At 44.7% G+C, this 20,034-nt stretch overlaps 1 protein-coding gene across 1 annotated transcript in view; it reads right to left on the bottom strand.

Moving 5' to 3' along the window:
• The window catches only part of dlec1 (DLEC1 cilia and flagella associated protein), a 149,512-nt gene that overhangs the window by 59,782 nt on the left and 69,696 nt on the right, over positions 1-20,034 (bottom strand). Inside the window, exons 16-23 of the mRNA XM_055650137.1 lie at positions 19,710-19,795; positions 17,480-17,654; positions 15,183-15,276; positions 13,698-13,828; positions 8,645-8,803; positions 4,120-4,259; positions 2,215-2,368; positions 342-452 (exon numbers count right to left, since the gene is read on the bottom strand). Coding sequence (XP_055506112.1) covers positions 342-452; positions 2,215-2,368; positions 4,120-4,259; positions 8,645-8,803; positions 13,698-13,828; positions 15,183-15,276; positions 17,480-17,654; positions 19,710-19,795 — 1,050 coding nt within the window. The remainder of the gene's footprint in view (positions 1-341; positions 453-2,214; positions 2,369-4,119; positions 4,260-8,644; positions 8,804-13,697; positions 13,829-15,182; positions 15,277-17,479; positions 17,655-19,709; positions 19,796-20,034) is intronic.

Genomic DNA, 20,034 nt, shown 5'->3' with positions numbered 1-20,034 from the left:
ACCGCAGAAGAAGAACAAAGGGCAGGGAAGAGATAAGACTTTTGCCTTCCATCACAGTGAAGGTGTTTGGAGATTCACTGTGATGGATGTTTATGTGGAATTGTGTTAATTGTGTGTTTTGGCCTTTTTTTTGCTGTTATGACTGCAGGAGCAAAATTTCGTTCAAAACTTGCATGTTTGAATGACAATAAAGGGCAATTGAATTGAAGACTAATTGGAAAACTAGCTCAGGCCCGATTTGCTGAACGAGCTCCGCTTGTGATAAACAATTATATTCAGTTCTTATAATGCATGCAATAAAACAATTTAAATTGACAGCACACGTTGAAGGGAACACTCACTGCGCTGAAAACTGTCAATTCGACGCACACCACTGCCTTTTCATTTGGTCCCAAGGTGAAGCTTGTTGGAGTGATTTTGATTCGACATTGATGTACATGGCTTTGATGCACCTTATTGACAAAGAGAGATGCATATAATCACATGGGGCTCCTTACCACTGCAACTCTCACATATAATGATACCATCGAGTCATACAATGTGGAAACAGGCCATTCGGCCCAACTTGCCCATGCCAACTAACATGCCTCAGCTACGCTAGTCCAACCTGCCTGTGTTTGGCTCATATCCCTCTAAACCTGTTCTATCCATGTACCTGTCTAAATGTTTCTTAAACGTTGCGATAGTACCTGACTCATCCACTGCCACCAGCAGCTCGTTCCATACACCCACCACCCTTTGTGTGAAACAGTTACCCCTCAGTTTCTCATTAACTCTTTGCCCCCCTCACCTTGAACCTATATCATCTGATTCTCAATTCCTTACTCTGGGCAAAAGACTCTGTGCGTTTACCCGATCCATCCCTCTCATGATTTTGTACATCTCTAGGATCACTCCTCATCCTCCTGCACTCCAAGGAATTAAGCCCTAGCCTGCTCAGCCTCTCCCTATAGCTCAGTCCCTTGAATCCTGGAGACATCCTGGTAAATCATCTGAACCCTTTCATCAACCAACATAAGATGTATGTCATCTTCCTTTGAAGATCTCTCCTCCAAGTCCCTGTTGGCATGGATGAATTGGGCTGAAGAGCCTGTTTCCATGCTGTATCTCTGCATCTCTATGAATCTAACCTAACTTTGTATGCCAAGTTAGTTGTTACCGTAGCTACAGAAATAATTTAGTTCCACTTAAATTGGCCCAAAACAATAAGGAACATATGAGACACCATTCACTGCTCACTGCCGCATATAAAAAGGGTGTCTGGAAGTTAATGTAAATCTGAAATAAAAACAGAGAATACTGGAAACCCTCAATCGGTCAGGCAGCATCTGTGGGTAGAGAAATAACACAACCATTTTGGTTTGAGACTCTTTGTCAGAACAACGATGGATAGAAAAAAGGGAATATCTCTGAAAGGGTTAGGAAAGAACTGCTGATGCTAGTTTATACCAAAGAGAGACACAAAGTGCTGGAGTAACTCAGTAGGTCAGGCAACATCTCTGGGGAAAAAAGATAGGTGACGTTTCGGTTCGCGACCCTTCTTCAGACTGAAAGGTTGAGGCTGATGGACTGTAAGGGACTTTTGCAACCAATTCTCAATGAAACACAGAACATAAAGTGCTGCACTAACTCAACAGGTCAGGCAGCATCTCCGGAGTACATCAGTTTGAAGAAGGTTCCCGTTCCCGAAACATTATCTAACTATGTCCTCCAGAAATGCTGCCTGACCTGCTGAGTCAATCCAGCTCTGGGTGTTCTAAGAAAGATTGCAGCATCTGCAGCTCCTTGTGTTAAGTCTGTGGAGGAGTCCCAAACTGAAATGTCACCGATCCATGTCCTCCAGAGATGCTGCCTGACTCACTGAGTTACTCAAGCGCTTTGCATCTGCAGTTCCTTCTCTCAATGAGGCGTTTGGGCTACGTGTGAAATGAAATAGTCTATTACTAGCAAAGTTACCATAGAGAAACCTGAAGCACCCAGAGGGTGACAGAGCTGCCTCATGTGGATCAATGTTTTAACTTGACATAGAATTTAATTTAAGTTGAGGCTTGACTAGCAAGAAGAGTTAGCTGTTTGCAAAATATGGTTAGCGATGAATGAGGCAGTTAGAATCAGTCTCTATAAGTCAGCGGGTATGATAGGTTGGTTTCTATGCTGGTTTAGAAAGGAGATGTTGAATGTAATATTCAGCATACACAGGTTCTTCAAACTTACCTCTCCCCAGGAACATTTTGCAGGCAGCAGCGTCTGGTTAAACAGCGTTGCCTTCTCCTGGGCTGGGATGCCAACATAGATATCTTTGAACACCACGGTGCAACTCAGCAGGCAAACCCGCACGTCCTGAACCTCAGCCTTCACTGCGATGTGACTAGAGAGAGCAAACAACTCACTAGACAATCTCCCCACTGAGAACTGCACTTGTTGACTGTGGCGGAGCAGGTTAAGAGATTACACGATTGAGATAATTGTAATTGAGGGGCATACAAACAAGAACTCTCGTTTGAGTGTAGTTTATAATGTTTTTTCTAACTGGGTATGTGTGTTGTGGTGGGGGGGGACTTTTAAAATCTTTTCCCTGTACGGTGGACCCGACCTTTTCTCTGTTGGGTCTCCGTTGTCGTTGGGGCCTAGCACCGTGGAGCGGCCTCCAACCGGAACGACCTGGGGCTCCAGTCACGGAGCCTGCGGACCTACCACCATCGCGGACTGGCCGAGTTCGGAGCGGGAAGAGCTGTGGTGGCGAGCTGCTGCGGCTCGACCCCGGAGATTCGGAGGCTCCAACCGCAGGTCTGGTGGACAGTGACACCGGGAGCCCACGGGTCCCTGGTGGGAGACCACTTTTCGGAGCTTCCGCAACGGTGACTTCTCCCACCCGAGTTGCGGGGTTGAGGATGACCTGGAGCGGAGCCTTACATCGCCCAGCACGGCTTTAAATGGCCGCGGGACTTATTTACCATCGCCCGCCGGGGGCTTTGACTTTGACATTGGGAAGAGAATGGGGAGTGCAGGGGAATGATAAGACTTTGCCTTCCATCACAGTGAGGAGGAGATTCGCTGTGATGGATGTTTGTGTAAATTGTGTTGTGTCTTGGTTCTTCTTCTTGTTTGTATGACTGCAGAAACCAAATTTCGTTTGAACTTCTGGGTTCAAATGACAACAAATAAAATCTAATCTAATCTAACCTAATGTAATACAGTAGATAGAGTCGACTACAGGATTTGTAGAAATTAAAAAAAATAATAGTTGTAAGTTTATGTTTGGTCCCACCGGCTAATAATGCTAAAAGCTCTCTGTTACATTATTTAATAGCATATGATATGGAGAACATAGCAACTGTGTTCTTAAGAGATAATGGTGTCTGATTACTGCGGGGTAGTTACATGGAAGCAGTTTTTTTTCCTATGTTTTCCTCAATTCAACATTTTCTCTGCCTGTTAGTTTTTAAAGTAACTTTTAAGTAGTTCTCTAGTTGCAGATTGAAATAGCATTATTACCAATTTGGCCCGCATCCCAATTGAAATCGTGTTAAAATTAATGACAATATTTCACAATTCATAATTTGTGTTATAACTGATCAGCATTTGGGAAATATGCAATACAGCAGAACTACCTGGGATTCCAAGAGATAGGCGATTAGGTTAATGTGAAGCGTTGTATGACCTGGAATTCACCAACTGAAGATTTAATTGTGGCCTTCTAAAGAGAATGGGACAAATGCTTGAAAAGGAAAAGTTGTGGGCTGTGGAGAAACAGTTGGGAAGTGGGAATCATGGATAGGTCTGTCCGAGAGCTGGTGCCAGAGGTAATGTGGGCTGATGCTCTCCTTCTGAACTGTATGATTCACATGCACAGTGAAGTCACCCCAACCATCCGTGGAGGATATAATGTGGGTGAGGTGCTAACGCAACAACAGAAGACAAAGAAGGTGGAAGAGAATATGGGGCATAAAGAGAACAGGGCAGCACAGGTACACCAGAGGTCTCTGATCCAGATAGGAGACCTGAAAATGCAATATAACAGCACCTCAGAATACATTCGGAGCGTGAACCTTTGCAAGGGGCCAGGATGCTGCATGCTGAGGGATGAGTGAGATAGATTGTTGAGTTTGCCTCGTTTACCTTGCATCTCCATTTTCTACATTCAGTTCAAGAACGGTCTTCAGGCTTTGGCACTTGGTGGGCGTAAACAGTACATTCACAGTGTATTCAGACAGTGGTGGCAGATCTCCACTCGATGGTTCAAAGGTAAATTGTGACACCTGCAATTAGATATTAGATAGTGTTTTTAGAGGAAATTTAACCAACTGCTACGACCTGGATAGAAAAGGCGTAGTGTGAAATGAGCGAATGCAGGCAAATTAGAAACATAGGACATAGAAAATAGATGCAGGAGTAGGCCATTCAGCCCTTCGAGCCAGTATGATTCAATATGATCATAGAAACAAAGAAAATAGGTACAGGTGGAGGTCATTCGGCCCTTCGAGCCAGCACAGCCATTCATTGTGATCATGGCTTATCATCCCCGTGCCTGCCTTCTCCCCATATCCTTTGACTCCACTAGCCCCTAGAGCTCTATCTAACTCTCTCTTAAATCCATCCAGTGATTTGGCCTCCACTGCCCACTGTGGCAGGGAATTCCATAAATTCACAACTCTCTGGATGACATTTTTTCTCCTCATTTCAGTCCTAAATGGTCTACCCCTTATTCTTAAACTGTGGTTCTGGGTCACAGGACCCCCAACATTGGAACCATTTTTCCTGCATCCACCCTGTCCAATTCTATAATTTGATATATTTCTATAAGATCTCCCCTCATCCTTCTAAATTCCCGTAAATACAAGCCCAGTCGACCCATTATTTCATCATATGTCAGTGCCACCATCCCGGGAACTAACCCGGTGAACCTACTCTGCACTCCCTCAATAGCAACAATGTCCTTCCTCAAATTAGGAGACCAAAACTGCACACAATACTCCAGGTGCATTCTCACCAGGGCCCTGTACAACTGCAGTAGGACCTCCTTGCTCCTATACTCAAATCCTCTCGCAATGAAGGCCAACATGCCATTGGCTTTCTTCACTGCCTACTGTACCAAATTGGATTTGCATCGATTATCTCCATGGTTAGATGGATGAGGTGTGTGCCAAAGATTTCATTGCTGTACCATTCCATGACTCCACAAGGCAATGAATTACAATCCGTTGTCACAGACATAAGAGTCAGACAGCATGGAAGCAAGCCCTGAGGCCCAATTTGTCCATGCTGACCAAGATGCCTATCTAAGCTAGTCCCCGTTCCCTGCCATTGGCCCATATCCTATTTAACCTTTCCTATCCAACTTAAATGTTTTTAATTTTATTTTTTAAATATTTATTTTATTAGAAGCAATTGTACAAGGAGAAAGTAACTGACATAACAATTACACAATGTTCATACAGCTTCAATTTTAACATTTTATAAACTAATAACTAAATCGGGAAAAAGGATAAAGGAAAAAGGAAAGAAAGAAGAAAATTTAAAAAAAAGAAAGAATTTTGAGAAAGACACGAAAAAGAAAAAAGAAAAACCCCAGAACTAACGACAAAGTGAAAGAAGCGGAGATATATCCCACTGCCCATCCATACTCCCGCTCACCCGACCCTAGCGTCGGTTTTGAGTTTGTGTTCAACCATTATGTTGTTGAAGAAATTCAATAAAAGGAGACCATATTTTGCCAACTTTTTAAATGTAATAATTGTTTCTGCCACTACCATTTTTTCTGGCAGCTCAGTCCACATGCACCAACCTCCACGTGAGAACCATGGCTCATTTAAATGTTTCCCCTCTCATCTTAAACCTGTGCCATTTTTGTTTCTTGACTCTCCTACCCAGGGAATAGAAACATAGAAATTAGGTGCAGGAGTAGGCCCTTCGGCCCTTCGAGCCTGCACCGCCATTCAATATGATCATGGCTGATCATCCAACTCAGTATCCCGTACCTGCCTTCTCTCCATACCCCCTGATCCCCTTAGCCACAAGGGCCACATCTAACTCCCTCTTAAATATAGCCAATGAACTGGCCTCAACTACCCTCTGTGGCAGAGAGTTCCAGAGATTCACCACTCTCTGTCATGCTTCTCATGATTTTATAAACCTCTTCGAGATCACCCTTTAGGCACCTTCACTCCAGGGAAAACAATCCCAGCCGATCGCAATGCTTAAGAAACATTTAGACAGGTACATGGATAGGAAGGGTTTAGAGGGATACGGGCCAAATGCAGGCAGGTGGGGCTAGTGTAGATGGGTCATGTTGGCCAGTTTGGGCAAGTTGGACCGAAGGGTCCATTTCCACACTCTATGACTTTATGGAATGACTCCTCATAACTCAATCCCTCTAGACCCAGCACCACCCTTGTGAATCACGTCTGCACCCTCTCTAGTTTAATCACATCTACCCTATAGTTTAGCTTAGAGATACAATGTGGAAACAGGCCCCCCGACCCACTGAGTCCGTGCTGACCAGCGATCCCTGCACACTGGTTCTATCCTACACACTAGGGACAATTTACAGAAGCCAATGGGGTGGGAGATTGCAACCTTCACGTGGTCTACCCTGTTTCGACTAATGCAATCAACCCGACGTGCACAAACAAAAGATCAAATAGAACAAGTTGACCTACAACTTTAGGCTGTGCACGCCAGACGCAACAAGAAGACAGGAGCCAATTAACCTACAAACCTGCACGTCTTTGGAGTGTGAGAGGAAACCGGAGCACCTGGAGAAAACCCATGTGGTGACAGGGAGAACATACAGGTACATACACTGTACAGACAGTACACACAGTCAGAATCAAGCCTGGGCCTCTGGCGCTGTAAGGCAGCAACTCTACCTCGGCACCACTGTGCTGCCTAGGTTTATTAGTGTCACATGTACTGAGTTACAGTGGAAATCTTTGTTTTGCATGCTTTCCCGACAGATCAGATAATACTAGACATAAAGACTTCAGATATGTCAAGCGGGTTAACATGTCTACAACATGATGTCCCAACTCTTGTACTCAATGTCATGGCCATTGCAGGTAAGCATACCATGTGCCTTTCTCATCATTTTGTCTACTCAAGCAAGGCCATTCTTGCTATTGAGGGAGTGCAGCGTAGGTTCACCAGGTTAATTCCTGGGATGGCGGGACTGATATATGATGGGTCGACTGGGCTTATATTCACTGGAATTTAGAAGGATCTTATATAAAATTCTTAAAGGATTGGACAGGCCGGTGGTCACAGCTTATGAATAAGGGGTAGGCCATTTAGAAACATAGAAACATAGAAATTAGGTGCAGGAGTAGGCCATTCGGCCCTTCTAGCCTGCACCGCCATTCAATATGATCATGGCTGATCATCCAACTCAGTATCCCGTACCTGCCTTCTCTCCATACCCTCTGATCCCCTTAGCCACAAGGGCCACATCTAACTCCCTCTTAAATATAGCCAATGAACTGGCCTCGACTACCCTCTGTGGCAGAGAGTTCCAGAGATTCACCACTCTCTGTGTGAAAAAAGTTCTTCTCATCTCAGTTTTAAAGGATTTCCCCCTTATCCTTAAGCTGTGACCCCTTGTCCTGGACTTCCCCAACATCGGGAACAATCTTCCTGCATCTAGCCTGTCCAACCCCTTAAGAATTTTGTAAGTTTCTATAAGATCCCCTCTCAGTCTCCTAAATTCTAGAGAGTATAAACCAAGTCTAACCAGTCTTTCTTCATAAGACAGTCCTGCCATCCCAGGAATCAGTCTGGTGAACCTTCTCTGTACTCCCTCTATGGCAAGAATGTCCTTCCTCAGATTTGGAGACCAAAACTGTACGCAATACTCCAGGTGTGGTCTCACCAAGACCCTGTACAACTGCAGTAGAACCTCACTGCTCCTATACTCAAATCCTTTTGCTATGAAAGCTAACATACCATTCGCTTTCTTCACTGCCTGCTGCACCTGCATGCCTACTTTCAATGACTGGTGTACCATGACACCCAGGTCTCGCTGCATCTCCCCTTTTCCTAGTCGGCCATTTAGGACTGAAATGAGGAAAAACTTTATCATCCGTAGAGCTGTGAATCTGTGGAATTCTCTGCCTCAGAGGGCAGCAAAATTGTAAATTGTCCCTAGTGTGTAGGATAGAGTAATGGGCCTGTCCCACTTAGGCGCGGCAGTCGCTTGAAAAGAGAGCAATGGAACACACACACACGCACACGCACACGCACACGCACACGCACACGCACACGCACGCGCGCACACACACACACACACACACACACACACACACACACACACACACACACACACTGCTTCCTTCACCAGCCCGTTATGCCTGTGTGTGTGTGTGTGTGTGTGTGTGTGTGTGTCCGTTCCAGTTGCCGTTTTTTCAAGCGACTGCCGCGAACATGTGGCGACCATGTGGTGACTGCATAGTCTCCTGCAGTCGCCTAAAAAGTTGCCTAAGTGGGACATGCCCGTAAGTGTGCGGGGATCGCTGGGCGGCGCGGACTTGGTGGACCGAAGGACCTGTTTCCGCATTGTATCTCCAAACTAACGTAAAACTAAACTCAACGAAGTGAAGAAGAAAAGCAAATTACAGATAACAAACCTCTTGGGTCCCAAAACTGTCCCTACCTCTTCTTCTCTCTCCTTCAGGCATGCAGGACTCTCTTGTAAAAACCATGAAGCAGCCAGCTGGCATTTGTTCTTGAGGTGCAGGCTGCAAGCGGCTTCGGTTCCGAACTTTACCAGGCAGAAATCCAGAAATGGATGGTCTATGCAAACCCGCGGACCCTGAAAAAGCAACAACAGTATTTGCAACAAGGTTGTGATAAAGGTGAGAAAGAAAACAGTGCAGGTTGGTGGGTTAATTGGCCATTATTAATCGTCCCAAATATATACGGCAGATGACTGGTAGAATATGGGGGGGGATAGAGGATGTTGGCGAGAATATGGGGAGAATAAAGTTGGTTTGTGTAGAAGTAGTGTAAATGGGTACTTGATGGTCGGTGGGCCGAAGAGACTGCTTCCATGCTGTATGGCTATACGACTCAATGGAAAATGATCAGAGATTGCACATTGGTGCATTTGAGTTCGGTTTTAAGACGGAAAATTCACCTATTTTAATATAGAAAGGAAAGTAATAAAAATGAATTGCAGATGCTGGTTCATACCAAAGATAGGCAGTAACTCAGCGGGTCAGGCGGCATTACTGGAGAAAATGGATAGGTGATGTTTCGGGTCGGGACCCTTCTTCAGATTGATTGTAGCAGGTAGAGTGGGGGGGGGGGGGGGGGAAACTGGATTGAATTAATGAACAAGTCACATACAAGGAATTTGCCTTGGTGCTCCGCCCACAAGTGACAACATGACATACAGTGACAGTTAGGAATGACAAATAAAACATTAATATGTTATGTTGATGACACATAAAACATTGTGAGTTCCTTTTGAAAATGTTCATCCATCAGATATAGCCTTGTTATTACGCAAACCTTCTCAGAGTAAGTATGGTTGGGTAATGTACAATGGCATGTTGGGGAGGCTCATAACACAAGTAGGACCAGAGGCTACAGAGACAAGGACATCAGAAGGATTTCAACCTGTTTGAATTTGTTTTCAGCTGTGGCACCAGGAACCGATGTAATGAGGATAAATAAGCGGGAGTTAAGGCGGTATTATATAAAACCCCAACTCATTGAGTTGCCCACAGTTCATTGAGTTTCCCCAAATGGCTAAATACTTTAATCCTAACGGCAGTGTTGTGGACTTGGGTCTGTAGATGCCTGCAGACCTCTGATATTTCACCCAGATCCTCCCTTGTGTCTAACGTGCTTAGAAGGTGGACGTCAGCAGGCTAATGGAGTGGTGAACATCACCAATATGGCACTTTGTTTTACATTCATCATTCATCCCCCACAACCTCAGATTTACAGAAATTTTAGTCACATGGGTTTTTTTTTTTTAAGTGATTACTGTTGTAATTTTTCAAAAGCTACAAGCAGGTGGGGAACCAGCATTCTGGCAGGCAGGTTTGCCACTGCTACACGGGTGGTTTTAAACTAAATAAGGGGAGAGGGTGTGTCAAATGGGATAGTCTAGGACAGAGTTAAATGGAAAGGGAGTAATGGGATGGTTAATGACCCCCAGAATTAATGGGAAAGGAAACTCACAAAGGGATAGGAGAGTATGGCCAAGTGTAATAGGGATCGATGTGAAAGGTGAGATGCGTAAGGAATTAAAAGTATTGTATATGAATGCGCGAAGTATAAGAAGTAAAGTAGATGAGCTTGAGGCTCAGTTAGAGGTTGATAGATATGACATTGTGGGGATTACTGAGACGTGGCTGCAGGAGGATTGGGCCTGGGAACTTAATATTCAGAGTTATACATCCTATAGAAAGGACAGGCAGGTGGGCAGAGGAGGGGGGTAGCTCTGCTTGTGAGGGATGGAATTCAGTCCCTTGCGAGGGAAGACTTAGGGACTGACGAGGTAGAATCACTGTGGATTGAGTTGAGGAATTGCAAAGGCAAGAAGACGCTAATTGGTGTTATTTACAGACCCCCAAATAGTAGCCCGGATGTAGGGTGTAAGTTGCAGCAGGAGTTAAAACTGGCATGTAACAAAGGTAATGCCACTGTGATGATGGGGGATTTCAATATGCAGGTAGACTGGAAAAATCAAGTTGGTTCAGAACTCAAAGAAAGAGAGTTTGTAGAATGCCTCCGAGATGGATTCTTAGAGCAGCTTGTAATGGAGCCGACCAGAGAAAAGGCAATTCTGGATTTAGTGTTATCTAATGAACCAGATTTGATAAGAGAACTCGAGGTAAAGGAACCGCTTGGAGGTAGTGATCATAATATGATTAGTTTTAATCTGCAATTTGAGAAGGAGAAGGTTAAATCAGAAGTGGCAGTGATGCAGTTGAACAAAGGGGACTATGAAGGCATGAGAGAGGAGCTGGCCAAGGTAGACAGGAAAGGGATCCTAGCAGGAATGACGGTGGAACAGCAATGGCAGGAATTTCTGGGCATAATCCGGAAGACGCAGGATCATTTCATTCCAAAAAGGAAGAAAGATTCTAAGGGGAGTAGGAGGCAACCGTGGCTGACAAGAGAAGTTAGGGATAGAATAAAACTAAAAGAAAAGATGTATAATACAGCCAAGAGTAGCCAGAAGCCAGAGGATAGGGATTCAATTCAATTGGGAAACTTTCATAGGACAACAGAAGGAAACAAAATGGGCTGAAAAGATGAAGTATAAGGGGAAGCTGGCCAGGAATATCAAGAAGGACAGTAAAAGTTCCTTTAGATATGTTAAGGGAAAAAGAGTAGCAAAGTCAAATGTGGGTCCCTTGAAGGCAGACATGGGTGAAATTATTATGGGCAACAAGGAAATGGCAGAGGAGTTGAACAAGTACTTCGGATCTGTCTTCTCTAAGGAAGACACAAACAATCTCCCAGATGTACTGGAGGACAGAGGATCTAAGGGGGTAGAGGAACTGAAAAATAATTTCATTAGGCGAGAAATAGTATTGGGTAGGCTAATGGGACTGAAGGATGAAAAATCCCCTGGGCCTGATGGTCTGCATCCCAGGGTCCTCAGGGAGGTGGCTCTAGAAATAGTGGACGCATTGGTGACCATTTTCCAATGTTCAATAGATTCAGGATCAGTTCCTGTGGATTGGAGGATAGCTAATGTTATCCCACTTTTGAAGAAAGGAGCGAGAGAGAAAACGGGGAATTACAGACCAGTTAGCCTGACTTCGGTGGTGGGAAAGATGCTGGAGTCAGTTATTAAAGAGGTAATAATGGGGCATTTGGATAGCAGTAAAATGGTTAGTCCAAGTCAACATGGATTTATTAAAGGGAAATCATGCTTGACTAATCTTCTTGAATTTTTTTAAGGATGTGGCAAGTAAAATGGATGAAGGCGAGCCAGTGGATGTAGTGTTTCTAGACTTTCAGAAAGCCTTTGAGAACGTCCCGGATGGGCGACTCGTGACTAAAATTAGAGCACATGGTATTGGGGATAGGGTGTTGACGTGGATAGAAAATTGGTTGGCAGACCGGAAGCAAAGAGTAGGAGTGAACGGGTCCTTTTCAGAATGGCAGGCAGTGGCGAGTGGAGTGCCGCAAGGCTCGGTGTTGGGGCTGAAACTGTTTACCATATATATTAATGATTTGGAAGAGGGAATTAGGAGCAATACTAGCAAGTTTGAGGATGACACAAAGCTGGGTGGCAGTGTGAACTGTAAAGAGGATGTTAGGAGGTTGCAGGGTGACCTGGACAGGTTGAGTGAGTGGGTAGATGCGTGGCAGATGCAGTATAATATAAATAAATGTGAGGTTATCCACTTTGGCGGCAAAAACAAGGTTATTATCTCAATCAGGTTATATTAGGTAAGGGGGAGGTGCAGCGAAACCTGGGTGTCCTTGTACACCTGTCACTGAAAGTTGGCGTGCAGGTACAGCAGGCAGCGAAGAAAGCTAATGGAATGTTGGCCTTCATAACAAAAGGATTTCAGTATAGGAGTCGAGAGGTTCTTCTGCAGTTGTATAGGGCTCTGGTAAGACCACATCTGGATTATTGTGCACAGTTTTGGTCTCCTCATTTGAGGAAGGACATCCTTGTGATTGAGCCAGTGCAGCGTAGGTTCACGAGATTGATTCCTGGGATGGTGGGACTGTCATATGAGGAAAGATTGAAAAGACTAGGCTTGTATTCATTGGAGTTTAGAAGGATGAGGGGTTTTCTTATAGAAACATATAAAATTATAAAAGGACTGGAGAAGCTAGATGCAGGAAAAATGTTCCCTATGTTTAGCGAGTCCAGAAACAAGGGCCACAGTCTTAGAATAAAGGGCAGGCCATTTAAGACCGAGTTGAGAAAAAACGTTTTCACCCAGAGAATTGTGAATTTGTGGAATTCCCTGCCACAGAAGGAAGTGGAGGCCAAGTCACTGGATGGATTTAAGAGAGAGTTAGATAGAGCTCTAGGGGCTAGTGGAATCAAGGGATATGGGGAGAAGGCAGGCACGGGTTATTGATTGGGGACGATCAGCTATGATCACAAAGAATGGCGGTGCTGGCTCGAAGGGCCGAATGGCCTCCTCCTGCACCTATTTTCTATGTTAGTGTCTAATTTGTGGGCAACCAGAAATTGATTGAAAGATACAGCATGGAAACAGACATATCGGCCCGCCGAATCCATGCTCACCATCAATCATGCTCACATTAGTTCTATGTTACCTCACTTCCTACACATGAGGGGCAATCTACAAAGGCCAACTCATCTATAAACCCGCATGACATTGGGATGTGGGAGAAAACTGGAGCACACGGAGAAAACCAATGCAGTCGCTGGGAAATGTTGGTGATGGAGACAATGCCCTAGCTTATGGACAGACCGTTCAGAAGCCTAATAACAGAGGGGAAGGTGCTGTTCCTGAGTCTGGTGGCACGCGCTTTCAAGCTTCTGTATCTCCTAACCAACAGATGCGGGGAGGAGAAGGACTGAGCAGATCAGAATAAATAGTGTAAGGTGACAAAACATTTCACAAGTGGCCGTGGAAAAGTTGGGGGATTTGGCCAGCGAGATAATATGGCAAGTTGATACTTGTACCTTGTGACATGATACTAACTAACTAACTAAGATACTAACTAAGATACTAACTAAGAGTACTAACCACGAAGGTTGCCTCCACATGAAGGATGACTGGCTCCACATGATGCTGGATGTGACACTGTAGACGTTGGGCCATTTTCTCGGGCTTGCCCCCAGTAAGCAACAGTTCCAGTTCACAGTAATCATTGCCCTCTTCAAAAGATGCAGGAAACTCCAGTCAGAATCATTTCAAAGACAGTTGCTAAGATGATTAAAGACAAGTGAACAACCAACACGATTCTTAAACAATGATCTAGGACATGGAGCAGTACAGCGCAAGAACAGGTTGAAGATAGACACAAAGTGCTGGAGTAACTCAGCGGGACAGGGCAGCATCTCGAGAGAGAAGGAATGGGTGACGTTTCGGGTCGAGACTCGTCTTCAGACTGAGAGTCAGGGTAAAGGGAAAGAAGAGATATAGACGGTGATGTAGAGAGATATAGAACAAATGAATGAAAGATATGCAAAAATATAATGATGATAACGGAAACAGGCCATTGTTTGCTGTTTGCTAGGTGAGAATGAGAAGCTGGTGCCAAACGTTTTAATTCCCCATCCCATTCCCATACTGACCTCTCTGTCCTGGGCCTCCTCCATTGTCAGAGTGAGACTAACTGCAAATTGGAGGAACAGCATCTCGTATTTCACTGGGGCAGCTTACAACTCAGTGGTATTAGTTATGATTTATCTAACTTCAAGTAATCCCTGTATTCCCTCTCTCTCCATCTCTCTGCCACCCAAGTCGCACCAGCTTCTCGTTCTCACCTGGCAAACAGCTAAAAATGGCCTGTTTCCATTCTCATCATTACATTTTTGCATATCTTTCATTCATTTGTTCTATATCTCTCTACATCACTGTCTACGTCTCTCATTTCCCTTTCCCCCCGACTCTGGAGAAGGGTCTCGACCCGAAACATCACCCATTCCTTCTCTCCAGAGATGCTGCCTGCTCCGCTGAGTTACTCCAGCACTTTGTGTCTATCTTTGGTTTAAACCATCATCTGCAGTTCCTTCTCAGACAAGACATCTCAGCCCACGATGTCTGTGCCGCTCAGCTCACAATGTCTGTGCCGAATCAAGAGGGTAAGACCGTATCTTAACAACCTCAGCATAATCCAAATCCCTTCATTCCCTGCACATCCATGTGCCTATCCAAAACCCTCTGAAATGCCACCATCATATCTGCCTCAACACCAACCATAGCAACGTGTTCCAGGCACTCAACATCCTCTGTGTCCAAAGAAGTTGCTCTGCACTTCTGTCACCTATCTGTAAGCCAGTTCTAAATCCAAACGACCAAGTCACTATCAAACGTGCATTTTAATCTCCTGGATCAGCCTACCTTTTTAGACTACCCCCACTTTTCAACTTTTAAGTGCCACCCCCTTTTTTCAACTTTTAAGAATGCGTAATCATATTGGAAAACAAGAAGCGCATTTCTCTCAATGCTTGGGCAAACATTCGCACAAACCCTCAGTGACATTGGTAAGGCAAGATATGACATTACCTATTGTGCCACAAGGAGGTAGCACCTCCAAGATGTGGGAATCATGCATTCTCTCCCACTCGAAATAGATGGATGAACTGCTGTTGTTCCAAATCTGGAAATAACACAACACACAGGGTGACTGAATGCATTTCTGAGCTTTATGAATTTTATACTGACAGAATTGGTACTTGTCAAGGGTACAAAGGGGAACCGAGTGGAGGGACACCGAGAACGAATGGGGAACTGGCGGGGCGGGGACGGGGGCGGCGGGGAGTCAGGAGGGGGGGAATTGGGGCGCTGCTGTCACATGCGGCGGCTGGCAGTAGATAGGATTGTTCGGTACTTTTGTAACTTTGTTGGCACAAACACGTACTGCCTAGGTTGTGTGCAAAATAAAGCATTTCATGTAACGAAGTATCATTCAATTCATCCATTCAGTCATTCATCATTCATTCATTCATCATTCATCATTCATTCATTCAAGACCTTTTCCTACTTTCTGGTTAAAAATGTGTTGTGGTTGGATTACTAACTTTAATTGTCCACATCCTGTGTTCCAGACTCAGTCATAGAGTTGTAAAATCCAGAAATCTAGAGGTCATGAGAGGAATAGATCGGGTAGATTCATGGAGTTTCTTGCTCAGAGTAGGGGAATCGAGGACCAGAGGACATAGGTTTAAATTGAAGGGGAAAACATTCAATAGGGATCGGAGGTCAGTCTGAAGAAGGGTCTCGATCCGAAATGTTGCCTATTTCCTTTGCTCCATAGATGCTGCCTCACCCGCTGGGTTTCTCCAGCATTTTTGTCTATAGGGATTTGAGGGGTAACTTTATCACATGAAGGGTGGTGGGTGTATGGAACGAGTTGCCAGAGGAGGTAGTTGCGTCTAGGACTATCGCAACGTTTAAGAAACAATTAGATAGGTACCTGGATAGGACAGGTATAGAGGGATATGGACCAAACACAAGCAGGTGGGACGGGACTAGTGTAGATGGGACATGTTGGACTGTGTGGGCAAGTTGGACTAAAGGGCCTGTTTCCATGCTGCATGACTATGACTCTAAATGGGCTTTTCAGCATTCCATTTGCATGGCTACTTCATTGCCCATCTACGAATTCTTTGTGATCACATTAGGTCTGTATCATTCTATGCTTTGCCCATCTGTATGTTTGTCTAAATGTCTCATACATATTGTGCTTGTATCTGACTCCATCACCTCTTCTGGCAGTGAGTTCCAGATATCAAACAATCTCTCCATAATAAGCTTCCCCTTTATCCCAGCTTACACTTATGCCCTCTCGTTTTTATCACCCATTTTTTTCATTTTATAGATACAGAGCTGAAAATGCCCCTTCGCCCCTCCGAGTCCACGGCAATCCCCGCACACGAACACTGTCCTACACACACTAGGGACAATTTCCAATTTTATCAAGTCAATTAACCTACAAACCCGTGCGTCTTTGGAGTGTGGGAGGAAACCGGAGCACCCAGAGAAAACCCACACAGGTCACAGGGAGAACGTACAAACTCTGTACAGATGGCAACCCTACTCAGGATGGAACCCGAGTCTCTGGCACTGTAAGGCAGCAACTCTACCACTGAGTCACTGCGCCGCCTTACAAAAGTTTGGCTCGAGGGATGACTGTCAATGGATCTTTGAAAGTCTATTGCTGCTCTGCTACTTACTAAACCCTGAGCCAGAATCAGATGGTTACAAATATTTTAGCACCAGATTCCCCACGAACATACGGTGCGCTAAATGGGTGAGAGGCAGCGCGTGTCTGTCCGCACTCCAGGCCAGAAGCGATCACATCCTTCTCTAGTGGTGACCTGAACTGCACACAATACGCGGTCCTACCAGTGTAGTAGCCTCTCAATTCTTATATTCTACCTTCACCACCTTTCTACATGTGTCACTTTCAAGAATCTCTGGACATTTGACTGAAATATATTGAATGGGAACAGGCCCTTCGGCCCGTCGAGTCCACACTGACCATCGATCACCCGTTCACACTAGTTCCACATTATCCCACTTTCACATCTACTCCCAACACACCAAGGGCAATTTGTGGAGGCCTATTAACTTGCAAACCCACATGTCTTCAGAAGGTGGTTTTGCTAAAGATTTGACGCAAGCTTTGTAAAACTATTCTCCAGTTACATCCCACGGGATATTAGCTTTAGTGCTTGGATTGGCATTGTCAACATTGTCAACAAAAGCTTTTGTTTGCATCCTATCCAGTTCGAGAAAAGATTCAACATGAATACAATCAGCTGACCACAGTGCAACAGACAGAGAATTCAGTTCCATACCTGAAAATACCTTTTCAAAGTCGTGTGCATGTAGTTGTCACCCGGGATGAGAAAGGCGTAAGGTTTCAGCAGGACCTGAAACGGTTCAGTGGTGCCTTTAACCTCCATCTCCAGCGCTATGATGTTACCCCCAGATGCTGCAGCTGCTTTTATGGATCTTTCCATGCTATTTTTCCTGAAATTTAAAAAGAAAGGATTGGATTAAAGGTATTTTCTGTGAGGCTTTAATTTAGTTTTACGTAGTCATGGAGTCATAAGCATGGAAACACATCCAACGTCCGTGCCAACCGAGATGCCCATCTAAGCTAGTCCCATTTGCCTATATTTAACCCATACCCCTCAAAGCCTTTGTTATACATATATAACATACTAAGTGGGACCCGTTGGGTCCCAGCATCACACGGGAGGGCTGGTCCCCCAACGCAATATTTCCACCTCTCCACCAATTCCAATATTGGTGGCCAGTGAGGGGGGGAGGGGCTTTCTGGAGCGCTAGTATGGGTGTTGTGGGCTGAAGGGAATGGTTTCCAGAGGGCTAGTATGGACATTGTGGGCTGAATGGATTCTTGGGCTGGTGGCTCAGTCACTCAAGCCTGTTGTGCTGGCAGCTCACTGACTCACGGCTGGTGGGCTGGCAGTTCACTCATGGCTATTCCTTGAAATTCAATTTCAAGCAGGGTGCAAGGCCACCAAATTCAAGTGCCGTTTCTTACCACTTCAAGCAGGGTGCAAGGCCACTAAAGACAGCGAGTCGTGACCTCTCCCTCCTCCATCTTGCGGAGTAAGCCACGCCCACATTTCTGGGTTTCATAGTCCCTCCTCCCTCCCACCAGAAGGGGTGTGGCCTTCATGGCATGATTGACAGGAGAGAGAATCTCAACAGGTTTTACACACTAATAACTCTTTTATTTTTCATTGATTGGAAAAATCCTCGGCACCTGATGAGCGTAGGGGGGCTCTGAGTAAGATGGACAAATATCACAGCCGTACATGGTAGCGTTTTTTCTAAAATCAGTATAAAGCGCAAACAGGAACTGGTCAAGATTAGACTGTTAATTATATAGAAGGCAAGGCAACTTTAATCAGGCAAGGCAACTTTAATTAGGCAAGGCAACTTTAATTAGGCAAGGCAACTTTAATTAGGCAAGGCAAATTTAATTAGGCAAGGCAACTTTAATTAGGCAAGGCAACTTTAGCATTTCCAAACCAAAGGCAAGGCCATTTCCAAACCAAAGGCAAGGCAACTTTAGCATTTCCAAACCAAAGGCAAGGCAACTTTAGCATTTCCAAACCAAAGGCCACACACTTTAGCATTTCCAAACCAAAGGCAACACAGCTTTAGCATTTCCAAACCAAAGGCAACACAGCTTTAGCATTTCCAAACCAAAGGCAACACAGCTTTAGCATTTCAAAACTATATTTTCAAACCACATTAAGGGCACTGTCAGGTCAGTAAAACCACTCGCAATTTAGTAGACATGTGTTCAGTGTTATTCACAGCTCAGACTGAGAGATGTAACCCTCTAGCTCCCCCATCTTGCAGAGACTAGCTGAGGCACTCAACACTTCTGGGTTTTATAGTCCCTCCGGTAGGGGCGTGGTCTTCAGGAGACAGAATCTCAAAAAATGTTAAACACTAATAACTCTTTTATTTTTCATCGATGGGAAAAATCCTCTGGTCCTGCACAGCGGAGAGGGACTCTGGGGAAGATGGCCAAAAATCACAGCCATAAGTGGCAGCGTTTTTTCTAAAATCAATATACAGAACAACAGGAAGTGGTCAAGATCGGACTTTTAGTAATATAGACATCTACATGTGTTACTTTCAAGAATCTCTGGACATTTGACTGAAAGATACTGAATGGAAACAGGCCCTTCGGTCCGCCGAGTCCGCGTAGAGCAGCGATCCCTGCACACACACTATTTTACACACACACACGAGGGACAATTTACTATTTACACATATAACATATATATATTACATATATCTGTCTAATTGTCTTTTGAAAGTTATGATAGTACCTGCAATGGACTTATCTCGCCAGGCAGTCTGCTTCCAGTGTTTAGTTTGTTATTATTGTCACATGTGAAAAGCTTTGGTTTGCATGCAATCCAGTCAAAGAAAAGACTAAACATGAATACAACCAACTGTCCACAATGCACAAACAAAGCATTAGGATAGAGGGTACAACAGTGTGAGTGCTGGGATGGTGCCTTGGAAATAACTTACCGACTACCGCCGTTACATTCATTGGCATTTGAAGGTTCAGGAATATTGCGCAGGATAAGGTAAAGCACACTATGGTATTCCTTCAGCTGTGAAAGGAAATGATATCACTCAATTTAAAAACCCTCACGCACCACTGCTCTTTGTATGCTCAAGTTGGATGGTTTGCCCTGTCCACCCGCAGACTCCATCATTGGCATATCCTTATTTATAAGACTATCCTCGGTGTTCTTCCTTCATACCTGCAGAAGTATGTAATTCGAAAAAGCACAGGAACTTATCAGCTCTGCTCTGAGGACTTGTTCTTACTAACTGTACCTAAAGTCCG

The sequence above is a fragment of the Leucoraja erinacea genome, chromosome 2, assembly GCF_028641065.1.
Source record: "Leucoraja erinacea ecotype New England chromosome 2, Leri_hhj_1, whole genome shotgun sequence".
Lineage (NCBI taxonomy): Eukaryota > Metazoa > Chordata > Chondrichthyes > Rajiformes > Rajidae > Leucoraja > Leucoraja erinaceus.
The sequence above is the reverse complement of the archived record's forward strand: the minus strand, read 5'-3'. Positions and strand labels throughout refer to the sequence as shown.